This window comes from Sardina pilchardus, chromosome 6 (genome assembly GCF_963854185.1).
Source record: "Sardina pilchardus chromosome 6, fSarPil1.1, whole genome shotgun sequence".
Taxonomy (NCBI): Eukaryota; Metazoa; Chordata; class Actinopteri; order Clupeiformes; family Clupeidae; genus Sardina; species Sardina pilchardus.
Window position 1 is genome coordinate 30,802,224 of NC_084999.1, and position 12,731 is coordinate 30,814,954.

General features: G+C 42.7%; 1 protein-coding gene across 1 annotated transcript in view; it reads right to left on the reverse strand.

The window, feature by feature from the left end:
• Positions 1-1,760: 1,760 nt before the first annotated feature.
• cdh17 (cadherin 17, LI cadherin (liver-intestine)) overlaps positions 1,761-12,731 on the reverse strand; it is an 11,175-nt gene continuing 204 nt past the window's right edge. Inside the window, exons 2-19 of the mRNA XM_062539371.1 lie at positions 10,490-10,536; positions 9,877-9,972; positions 9,631-9,765; positions 9,196-9,331; positions 8,852-9,007; positions 8,518-8,676; positions 7,034-7,230; positions 6,683-6,811; positions 6,254-6,398; positions 5,943-6,149; positions 5,415-5,491; positions 4,860-5,051; positions 4,505-4,749; positions 4,199-4,326; positions 3,580-3,810; positions 3,067-3,177; positions 2,739-2,855; positions 1,761-2,617 (exon numbers count right to left, since the gene is read on the reverse strand). Coding sequence (XP_062395355.1) covers positions 2,529-2,617; positions 2,739-2,855; positions 3,067-3,177; positions 3,580-3,810; positions 4,199-4,326; positions 4,505-4,749; positions 4,860-5,051; positions 5,415-5,491; positions 5,943-6,149; positions 6,254-6,398; positions 6,683-6,811; positions 7,034-7,230; positions 8,518-8,676; positions 8,852-9,007; positions 9,196-9,331; positions 9,631-9,765; positions 9,877-9,972; positions 10,490-10,531 — 2,592 coding nt within the window. The 5' untranslated portion in view covers positions 10,532-10,536 and the 3' untranslated portion in view covers positions 1,761-2,528. The remainder of the gene's footprint in view (positions 2,618-2,738; positions 2,856-3,066; positions 3,178-3,579; positions 3,811-4,198; positions 4,327-4,504; positions 4,750-4,859; positions 5,052-5,414; positions 5,492-5,942; positions 6,150-6,253; positions 6,399-6,682; positions 6,812-7,033; positions 7,231-8,517; positions 8,677-8,851; positions 9,008-9,195; positions 9,332-9,630; positions 9,766-9,876; positions 9,973-10,489; positions 10,537-12,731) is intronic.

Below are 12,731 nucleotides of genomic sequence, written 5' to 3' on the forward strand. Positions count from 1 at the left end.
TTCCTGTATTCCATCCAGTTTCGGTTTACCATCGATAAGACACTGCTGTATGCTGTGTTGTAATACTGTGGGTATTTTTGTACTGTAATGTTATGTGTGTTGCAGAGTGACAGGGAGAAAAAAGCTAATGAAAGGAGTGACCGGCTTATGGCTCAACTAGCATGAGAGGCTCATCTCTTACAGGAGTAGAATATGGCATGAATGACACTTTTCAAATTTAAACTGTATTATTTATTTGCATATTATGACAGATTATGCAGGATTAATGTGGATTATTTCAGACGTCACCATTTTTTTAAATCTTGGTTTCAACACATCCTGTCATTTCAGTTTTATAACTACAGTTAAAAAGGTAGGCTGTGCCTTATGTCAGTATGAGAGAGCTGTGAAATGAGATGAGAAATGCGAGGGAAAATCCAACCTCAAAGGGAAGCACATTTATTTTGATAAACAATAGTATTTGTTGGAGAATCCAGAATGAAAGATGATATTATACTTCATTTGTTTGACAATGGAAGAGAATCAAGATGGTAAGCATGTGTTGTGGAATGAGAAATCATTCACTTTTATGTATCCATGTGACTGTTATAGTCACAGCAGTCCCATCAGCATTTGTAATGGAATTAATTTCTCGATATTTAAACACATAAGTGATGTGGAGTGAAGTCTGGCTATTATGTCCATAGGCTGGGTCTATTGGCTTGTAGATGTAAGGAAACAAAAAAGAAAGTTCAAGTATAGCTCAAATGGTCTTCTGGAGGAGAGAAGGGGAGGTGCAGGGGAATGGTGTCACTACAGACTGTGGAGGAGTGAAGGGGAGAGTAGCAGCTGGGTGAGATGCAAAGTACTGTATTTCTAGACACGTGCACTGCTGTTATCACACCACTAACCTACAGAGGGCACTGTTACAGTCAAATCTGCACGCCAGAGCATCGGGACTGTCCAGAGCCCTTAAGGACTTCATAAGAATCATACTGGTTAGGTTGGTTAATCCTCTGTATGTACTGTGTTAAGAAGATGAAACAACCCTTTGATGGTGAGACGTTGATATGAGTTGTTCTTGGAAGATGGCGATTGTCATGCTGAGCTTGAAATGATGATGTTGGAGGTATAGGCTAATTCTAAACAATTCTTCAACAATTAAGAAATTCATAAATTAAGGTTAAAGAAAAATACCATGCTATGATATGACGAATGATGCTATGATGATTCTGGCTGAAGCAAGCTATACAATCATGGCTGTAAGCCTGTACAAAGGACATACCTTAGTGGATATGACTTCTTTAAACATAATATATGTGTACCATATTACATCTACTCCAAAATTACTCAATTCACTTCAATTAAACGTTAATTTTGTGTTCTTGTGCAATTCATTGGATACTTCTTGTGCAATTCACTGGATAATCTGAACAGATATCAGCTCTGTTCAAATTATGTTTTTCTTTTTATTTAATTTAAAAGTAGTAAGATATAGATCGGCAAGCAAACATGGCTGGGTACGCTCACTGTCCCCACACACTAAGTGAGACACTGTGCTCACCTCTTGCCCACCATTTAAGTAATGTCTCTCGATTAACACACACTGATATTGACAAGAAGCACCAAACATCTGTGATGGTTGAGGATTGAGGAATGAGGACCAATTAAAAGCTACTGACGTATTGGCACATTTCTAGTTATGGTCCCATCCATAATCTCTGGCTTTTTAGAGGAGGTAAATACTGTTAGACAACATCAAATCAATAGGACAGGAAAGCTGGATGTAATAATTGTTTATAGTACAAACATGATAATCAATCAAAATTCAGTCGTATAAGCATGTATTCATCTTTTAAATCTTTTGCAGTCATTTTCATTGTGAAAATCCACAATTCTTACTTGTAGAATAGATGTAGGCATGAAGACAGAGTACGCTCACTTCAATACCTCTTCCTCAATACCTCCCTCATAGCGGCTGTATGGACAGTATTTCACTGTTTCTAAAGATTATTCTAAAATCATAAGATTTCTCATCTAAAGGGCCCAGCATGTGCAGCCCGGCAGCATGATGCCCAACACAAGTGTTCCAAGGTTACTCCACACGCTCTCAGCAGGCTGCTGTTGCTTCTCATCCTGGTGGTCTGAAGGTCCCAACAGCTGAAAGTGCTGTCCAGTCTGCATATCTTTAATCTAATCACCTCAACATAAATAGTCTGTTCTCTATATGGTCAGATAACATCTAATAATCTCCCTTATTCCCAACAATGAAGCATTTATCACATTTGTTTTCCACGTCTTTATTTGTGAAATTGATATACAAAATGGTCCAAGTATTCAATGGAAAAGACGCGAGCTGCAAAAGCTTTGGAGATGCTTGGGCTATTCAACATATGGACATTGGACACTTCATTTGATCACCCCTCTAGAAAGTAATAAAGCAAAAGTATAGGGAGTTTCTTTCTACAGTGAACTACACAATAGCCAGTTAAGTTTGACCATCCTATTCCTGAGTTGTTTTAATTAAATAAATCAGGAATAACATTCTCTCATTCTCTCATCATGGTTTCGCCCTCGTCTGTATTTGGCGTTTTATCCTTCTTCTTCGATCTTTTTACAGCGACAATAAGCACGATAACTGTGGAGAAAAAAATAGATTGTGTTGACATAGATTGTATAGATTGTATTGAGAAAACACACAAAATGGAAATGCTTTTGAGGTATTGCTTGTATGTGAAATGGTTTGTTTGCTTCCTTACTTATGAAGCCCATGACTCCTCCCAGGATACCAATGGTCTCCTCCAAAGAGAGTCTCCCAGGAAGCTTGAGGGGCTCAATGAAACATGAGCCGAACTGGGTACAGTTGCACACTTCCACTGTAATGGAGGGAGCGAAGGAGACACACATATCAAACACAACACAAGACAACTCAACGCTGTGAATGTAGGTGCTGATATCGTTTCAATGTGTGTTCACTGTCTCTGTACATGTATGTGCTTGTATGTGCATATGTGTGTGTGTGTGTGTGTGTGTGTGTGTGTGTGTGTGTGTGTGTGTGTGTGTGTGTGTGTGCATATGTATTCTCACCTTTAAATGTGTGTGTAATCCCCATTCCAGCATTGTCTTTGATGTTTATAGGCACGCCAAATGTCTGATCAGCAGGAGGGATCTTCTTTAGGGTCAGCTCGGCAGTATTTCCTAAGAAACACAACAGACAGACCTGTCACACATCACACATCACACATTCAATTCACCAGCCTAGAGGGGGAAAGAGGACGTACTTGGGCAAGGAATAATGGGAATATGAAGTGGGATATAAACTGGTATTAGTATTGAGACAAGGCTAAAGATGTTCTGATATCCTGTTGAACTTCATCCCATTATCAGTCAGTTGCTGTTTCTAACAGTCCCTTTTTGTGTGCTTGCATGGTTTAAATGAATTCTGGGCCTTGTCAAAGGAACTTCTCGGTCACTGTTTGGGACAGACAATAAAGTCTATCGGTCTGTCTAACTATCTATGCCTTTATTTCTGCTGACAGGCTGTGCTGACTGACAGAGGCCTCCTGTCCTGTAGAGGGCGTCCTAAACCCAGAGCCTCACCGTCCAATTGCTTGACCTCCCAGTTGGGTGAGCGTTTGCCCTTGGTGCCGAGGCTGAACGTGAAGGGGCCGGCGAAGGGCTCGGCATCTTTGTCCTCCGCCGTAATGATCAGCGGTGTCTTATGGTCCTTGACGCAAATGTAGTTCCTGGCCGCCACCAGTTTGGGCACGTTATCGTTGACATCATTCAGATGGATGTCCACTTCCTTCTCAGTCTTCATGTCTGGAGCACCTGCAAAGGACAAAGGGCGCGCCAATCAGACACTTCACCAGCCACACACTCTCAGCCCATCACCAGCATTTAGCATTTAGTACGTCACCAATGCACTCTTTAAAAAAACAAATCTAAATAAACGATCATGTCACATAAGATCCTATAGTGATCAAGAGTCTGTTTTCTTTTTTGATTAAGATACATGTGTTGCCTAATTCAAACAAGCTCTACACAGAGAAGCAGAACACAGTGAGGATGATCGGGACAGATGAGACAGACAAAGACAGACGTCTGGAGTAGACAGAGACAGACATGGGACGTGACACAGAGACGAATGTGTGGGGTAGACAGACGGTCGTGTGAGGCAGCAGACTGGGAGAAGTAGATGGGAGCTTCCATGGCGTACCCTTTTCAGAGACGATGACCTTTACAGTGAGATGCTGAACCTCCTCATAGTCTAGAGCTTTCTTGGTCTTCAGTTCCCCTGAGGAGTCAATCGCAAACCAGCCTCTCTCATCTCCCACCAGCTCGAATCTGACCCACACAAACACATGAAGTCATTACACACTCTACAGGTACACGTACATGCACACACCACAGACAGACAGACAGACAGACACACACACACACACACACACACACACACACACACATATACACACACACAGTGTTGAATTTATTATTCATTGCTTGTATTCTGAGAGGTTCTCACATGATCTCCTTTCCTTCTGGGTCGTGGGCCTTGATGTTCAGCACCGTGGCTCCCACGGTCAGGTTCTCTGGGACGTTCACAGCCAGCAAGTCCTGGTCGAACACAGGTGCCTCATCCACATCCTCGACACCCACTATGACCACAGCTGTGGACCCCTCACCGTACTCCAGCCCTTTGACCAGGGGCTCAGGGTTACGAGCGTGAATCTGGAGTGTGTAGGTGGGGTGCTCCTCAAAGTCCAGAGGCTAAAGAGAGAGGGACCAAGCAAGAGAAATCTAGTTGACCTCTGGGACAACGTGTGAATCTACGACCCTCGGCACCCTTATTGAGCCTTTTGGTCCTGTCTGCGCATTACCTTGGCAATGGTGAGCGTTCCCTCTCCTGTGGCTTCATCTAACTGAATGGTGAAGACTCCATCAGGATCACCGCCTGCAATGGTGTACTCCACCTTGGAGCTCCCCGTGCCGGGGTCATCAGCGTCGGTTGCCTTGACAGTCAGCAGCTTAGTGCCGGGTTCAGCGTTCTCTGGCACGGGAAGCTTCCCATACTGCTCCAGAGAGAAACGCAGGGACAAGATCAAACAAACTAAACTAAACTAAACGCTTGAATCCTACATGCCCTCAGAAAAGGCACATGCAATATCATTTTCAGATCAACTGCCATCATTTTTAATGTAGTGACAAAATGTAAATGTTGTACTCCTCACATCCAAATTATTAAATAACGATAAATAACCATCACAACATTTTACACGCTTTAACAACGTTTCTGTGTGTATGTGTGTGTGTGTCTGTGTTGAACAATAAAGTATTTCCCACTCTCACTTCCTACATTTGTTAACGTGTGCATAAAGAATCAACCTCAGGATGTCAGAATGGATGCAACATACTGAAGGGTTAGACACACTTACATTATTTTTCTCAAACAAGGGGAGCTCATTATTGATGTCGATGACCTTCACAGTGATCTTGCACTCTGCAGTCTTGGCTGCTCAGACAGAAAGTGACAATTCAGAAAAACTGGAGGAATTCCCTCAGACACACCAACTGAGAGAGTCTGAAACTTAATGAGTGTGACTACTATCAACGCACAGCTACAGTATAACATTAAATCACTATTCAAAATGATGCATGTATAACTTACTATGCCATTGATGAGTCTGAGTGAGACGTGTATGTTTGTGACTACGTTTATGTTTATGTTAATAGTTCTTAGCTGCCATGTTTTTATACAATGACATACAATCCAATGACATCCATTAACATTAACATTACATGAACATTAAAATGAATCGTTTAAAGCAAAGTCACAACATAAATAAAACAAATAATATTAGTAATAGACTAAAGAGAATTTCAATAATATTGACCATAAACATTTACACAACGTGACTAACTAGTTAGATGTGTACCGGTATGTGTAGAGTGTGTGTGTGTACCTGGTACTCCTCCATCACTGACAGAGTAGGTGAGGCTGTACTCAGGGGCAACTGACCGCCGGAATCCCCCCTTGACCACTTTCATGTCACCAGTCAAGGGCTCGACAATAAACTCTGCAGAGGGGCTCAGCAGTGTGTAGGTAAGGAGGGCATTCTGTGTGTTCTCATCATCAGCATCATAGGCATCCAAATTACCCACCAAGCTTCCTACCAAACACAAACACAAGTGCCCACACACCCATGGTTACAGCCATCACTGGACTTACAGTAGCAATCTGTCGATGGTGTGTGACAGTGCTCGCTGTTCTTACCTGTGGGCTCGTTCTCCTGCACTTCAAAGACATCTTTACCACACATTGGAGCATTGTCATTCTCGTCTGACACAGTCACAAGAATTTCCATGGGCTTTTCAACCTCCACACCCTGGCCATCCTTTGCCAACACCACTAACGTATACTACAGACACACACACACACACACACACACACAATTTATGTTCCTTCATAAACACATTACATGTATATAAAACACATTTTTATAGCAGACACCATCTGTCATAATGACACACACACGCACGCATGCACGCACGCACGCACGTGTACACACACACACACACACACACACACACACACACACACACACACACGTATGCAATTTTCCTCAAAACAGTACAGATACACATGCGTGTGCATAGAGGTATGTGTACTATGTGATGTGCTTGTAAATGCTGTTATGATTACCATGTCTTTATCCTCACGGTTCAGTTCCCCTGTAACATAGATCATTCCATCAGGGTTTATACTGAAAGGAAAGTCGGCTCTCTCCTTCTGAACCAAACTGTAAATTGCATTAGGGTCATTGGACGTCACCTGCAATGGACAGACAGACATTAAGATGTAGAGAAACACACAGAATAGAGGACTATTAACATGAACTAACTACTAACTAACTATTTATTAACCTAACCTGTGTTCAGATATGAGAGACTATGGTCAGGGATTGATTATTGTTTATAATTAATTAGACTGTTCTAAAGAACTACACAATAATTGTGATTTATTTCAGGCATTCTGGTATCAGATGTGACTAACCTCAGCAATCAGCATGGGGTATGCTTCTTTCAGATTCTCCTTGATAGTGATTGGTCCAGGGTTTACCCACAGGTTTTGACGGACGACCACATCGACCCGTGTGGCGCCAGACAGAGCATTCTGTGCTCCTCCCATATCCTCTGCTTTCACTATCAAGGTGTAGTCGGGGCTGGTTGGGACATTCCCCCCTCGAGATTCTTAAGATGAATAAACCCATAAACAATTCATGAGCATGAAGTCACATCTTAAACATTAAATACATTTTCCATAATTTACATTTTTGGACCCATTTATGCTTAAATACAGCACTAACAAAAATGATGATAATTACCATTTACAGTACCAGTACTATACAGACAGACTGATAGGAGTTTGTCTCATTTCATGATCTTTTCATGGATGTTTTCATCACAATAATATTTTAATTTGTTTGACATTGTCCGTCTCCACAGCACTACTGTAGCATGTGCTTCCCTACGCTGGTACACGGGTGTTGACACCATATGTCAATACAGCACTTCAAAGTCCTCTCATTTGGGTTTGACTGAATGGCCTAAGTGAAGCGTGTACATTCATCATTCCATCAGGGCTGAAAGATGGCAGCTAAATCCTCTCAGCCCCTCCGCCATGTGAGGCTCTGCAGTGGTCAGTGTGGGGGAGCGCGTGACTGAGTGATGGCCTGCCCAGATGGTGTGAGCGTCCGGGTCAAGCCCTCCGAGCTGGGTCCCACACGGCTGACTACATGAATGCATGGGTGGACGATGTCTAATCATCTTTCCGGATTGAAATCCAATCCTCAGCAGCCACAATAAGGAAATAGATGCCATCTACAGTAGCTAGTCTCTGTGTGGCAGCTAGTATGTTCAGGAGTGGCATGAGGATGCTAGGAGTAACAGCCCTGACTCGCTGTGCTACACCTCAAGGCATGTACACAAAGTCACCCTCAAGAGTAGAGTCATACCAGAGACGGTTGAAAAAGTGGCATTTAAGGATCTTTGGTCATCATTTTCTTTTCAGTTAGATGACACCCATTTTCTTCCATAATATCTCTCCTTTGATTTTGTATTTCCTAAGATGTCCCCTCCCTCTACAACTGCATTCATGCTCCTCTGTTTTTCTGCTGTTTGGTTCATGTGAGAGAATGTGAGAGTTCTCATTTGCGGGGCTTACTTGTAATCTGTGTGCAATCTTTATCTCATCTATTAGAATGTAGGAGCAGCTTTAGAGAGGACTTAATTATGGCCCATGGCACGTTTCTCCCACCCTCTCTCACTTGCAGTCTCGTGAGCGCACACCCTTGCACTCTTAATCCCAATCCCAGGGTTGCAACTGCAGCGAGCGCAGCAGAGAGCAAAAGTTGCAATCTGGAGTGAGCAGTTGAATAGTGTTAGTCTTGTGTGTGTGCCTACCGTATGTATGGCTGGCCTTAGTGGTTGTATGTATGAGAAGGAGGACAATGAGAACGTCACTGAATTTGTACTAACCTTGTCTAAGCACGCAAGTGAAGAAAGGGTTGTCCTCATATGGAATATCATGAGTTGGTGAGCAGAAGCCATCAAACTTCTTCTCCAGTACTTCACGGCTGCCGTGTTCTTCACCCCGACCGTACCTCAACCCTGCACGTGCTTTAAGGAGCTTGGCACCTACACACACACACACGCAAACATACACATACAGGTATTTGCTACATTTGCCTTAAGGTGCAACCCATGAGTATACATGCAATTATCTATACGGTAGGATAGAACAATAAACATACACACCCATCTACCCATGTTTACACACACACACACACACACACACACATGCCCATCTTACCATCTTCAGTGGTGGAGATCTCCCCTGTCTGCGGGTCGATCTGGAACATGGCTGTTGGTGTGATTGGAATCTGTTTGGCAATGCTGTACCTCAGGGCAGCGTTGGCAGTGTTGGGGTCATCAGTATCAGATGCAACCACGCGCATAAATGTCATGCCTGCATACACACACACACACACGTACGTAGGCACGCACACACGCGCACACACACACACACATAATGAATTTCACACAATATCATGAAGACACAATGAACTCATTTAACTTATTCAAAATAATCAGTTGCTCGAGCACCATGTGATGTCTGTGGTATAATGTCTGTGATGTGTGTGTGTCTGTGTGTACCTGAAGCTGTGTGCTCCAGCACCTCTGCTACGTACAGATCTTCTTCAAAGGTGGGTGCATTGTTATTCATGTCCACAACTGTCAGGGCTACATCATATGGTCCATCTACTGTCTCATCACCTGCAAGAGCCTCAATCTATCACACACACACACACACACACACAAACAAACACACACACAGTCATAAATATGAGCAAATCAAATGTGCTATAGTCTTCTATAAACACTTTAATCATATTAATGTCAAAAGGTTTTAAAAGACCAGCCATCACAAGAAATGGCTTTCCGTTTGAAATGACAACATACTGAAAGATCTTTGTTGCAATTTAGTTTTGGTCAGGCATTATCAATCAACCATCCAACTGACCAAGCATCAGTCACCAAATACACATTCAGTCCATTTAGTAAGGCTAGGACATCGGCTGCTGTGGTCACCTGCAGTGAGTACGGTACCCTGTCCGACCAGGCCAGAGGTTCTGTGAGGTAAAGCCAGCCGTCTTCAGACATGCTGACTCCCTGCAGGTCTCCACTTACTCTGTATGCAGTCACACCCTCTGCTGCTGACTTGAACTGTACAAATACACACACATCACACACTATTCAATCGCACACACAACTGTCCTACTGCCAAGGGTATTGTCTCACTATGGAAGCACACACACATTCTGAAAACACACACACCTGGTAGATATTATGGGGAACTGTGGTAGTTTCAGGGACGAGTAATGCCTTGTTCTCCAGTGGGCCCTTTAGGTCCTCCAGAGCTATCCCATAACTCTGCAGCACAAGATTGGCCAGGAAGTGACATATGAGATGATGTAACAAGCAGCAGACACATTAGTGCATTTATTTAATCATAGTGATAATCAATGACTAACGCTGAAATATATTGTTGAAGGGTTTACAACTCAATGCGTAAAACTACACAACGTAGAGCCTGTGTAGCCTTTTATACACATGACCCTAAACCATAAATTGCGTGATAAACACCAGCTGTTTAAAACACACCTTAAACAAACATGCACAATGTTGCTTTAAAAAGAAGACCATTGACGCCAACATTGCTGTCTGTTCAGAACTTTATGATTTGTATGCTTGTGTCAGTTACAAAGGAAAAGTTAGAAGTAAGCCTCCATAGATGATTGTGAAATCAAAGGGAGCATGTGGTGACGCATAATGAATGAAGCTCAGACAGATGAGAGATAACTGACACATTGTTCAGTTCATCCCATTGTTTTAAGTCCATTACTACTGGGTTGTCTTCCAAACCCAATGAAGAAATGCTTCAACTCACAGAGCTAAGGAGGAGGGCTAGCAGCAGTAGATGTTTCATCATCACACCTGAAAGAGACAGAGGGAGTAAGTGCGTGTGAACGAGAAAGCAAGAGAGAGAGAGAGAGAGAGAGAACAAGTGTGTGAGAGAGTTAATAATTGTTTCATGTACAGGCTGTCTGATGAGACAGACTTTGAAACGAAACCAGTTCAACCTAAGGTGTGCCAGAAACTTTTGTGTCTGAGAAACTACTGACATGCACACATTTCAGAGAGGACACAGGGTCACCATGAAGTATAGAACTGGACCTGCCATTGTACAGTTATGTTCCATGTGTCAGCTACATTGTGTATAAACTGAAGGACGGTGTTTTAAACTAGTTAAATGCTAGTTAAATTCACCGCACCTGTGTATTAACAGCAGTTTCCAAGTCCATCAGAAAATCAGAATCAGATCATACTATAATCATACAGAAGAATGAATACAAGAAATGCATTTGGCCCATCCCCGTGTATTAACCTCATATCTGGAGAAATTTTGCAAAATCAATGTGTAAACCTTGGCTAGTAGTCAGAAAATTACAGTAGTGGCAGTTAGAGGTGACTCAGTAGTAATCTACTCGTTCTTTATCCTGTGTCGCAATGATTCCACTCCTGATTAAATCAGAAATATCTGGGTTAATATTGCTATCTGAAGTTCCTTTTTGAAGTAATCAGATTCCGTTAAAAAGGTATCTAGACATAACCTGACTTTCGCCAGATCCTGTATAGTTCGCTGTCTGCTTCACACAAGGATCTGGGACTTCTCGATAGGAGATGTATTTTTGAAGGCGGGTCCTTGTAAAACATCCTCGCATGTGATTTGATAAACCACTTGCCTGTTAACTTGAATGACCTGCTAGGCTTCTTCAAGCTCTTGCCAAACCCGGTCGGAAGAAGAGTAAAAACATCCTTGCCACCAATAAATGTCTTCAAAGCTATTCTCTGTTAATCTTTTAAAGAATGAATACTCGATAGATTCGACAAAACGGTTGAAATAGCAGAATCAATGTCAGCACAAGACTCCTCACAAGACTTCTTATTTGAATCAAACACTCGCTTCGGCGCTCCTGATTGGTTGCTCATTTTTTAATCACTGGCAGGGGTTTGGATTGCCCTCGCGTCCAGACCCTTGTGTGGAGCTCAGCGAAACGCCTCTGGTGGAGCATGGCGGAACTACAAGGGTCTGGCGAGAGTCAGGCTAATCTAGACAAGCTTACCGTCATTTCCCAACTATTAGCTGCGGCTTATACATTGAATTTGCACAATTTCTTCAGCTATGAGGTTAATACATGGGGGCAGTTCATACAGTACTAATTATGGTTTTGTTACTTTAAGCATAAAACACTGTCCTGCGGCTAATACACAAGAAATCACTGTATGCACACACTCACTCACACACACACACAGAGATTAAGACCTCGAGGCTAAAGGAAAAGAAGGGCCACTTTTCAAAGAGAACTGCTCGCTCACTTATAGAGATGCTAACATGCTAACTCACTGCACACCTGTTATGGCCAGATAGCCAAAAGGTCACAGTCACATCTTTTGAAATTGAAAGAAAAGCCTCCAACTCTCAGGTTTGTCCAGTCACGTCTACTGGGACTAAACTATACAACAGTGAGGGCACTGACCCTTAAAGGAGAAAGAGAAAGAAGTGATCACTTGAGTGTCAATGTCACCTTGTCTCTTTCTGTCTTTGAGTAACCTTCCGTCTGTGATAGCATGCAACCTCTCTCTCTCTCTCTCTCTCTCTCCCTCCCCTCGCTGTTCTCTTCACTTTCTCTTCCAGTTGGCCATACTGAGGACAGACAGGCTAAATGGGTCTGATGGCGTGGTCCTTTAACCTTCAATAGGCCCATGCTACACAAGGTGAAACTAGACAGCTGTGGAAAGGACCTCAGGCTGCTGAAGGCCTCGAATGGACAAACACACACAGATGACCTCTACCAAGTTCATCTTTTTGCATATATCTGCTCAGTTACAGATATTAACCAAGCACGCACATAGACACCTACATATAGAAATATGCACCCCAAAGACCTCTTAACAACATTAACACTTGCCTTATCCAGTAGTCTAAATGCATAATTGTGAGTGTGAGTGTGAGCAAATATGAAAAATATGCATTTCATCAGTATCTGAACATTTTAAAATGCAAGTAGTATCAAATCAAGGGCAAGTCCACGCCCTACGGCCTCAAAAATCGACAAAATCTTCGCATC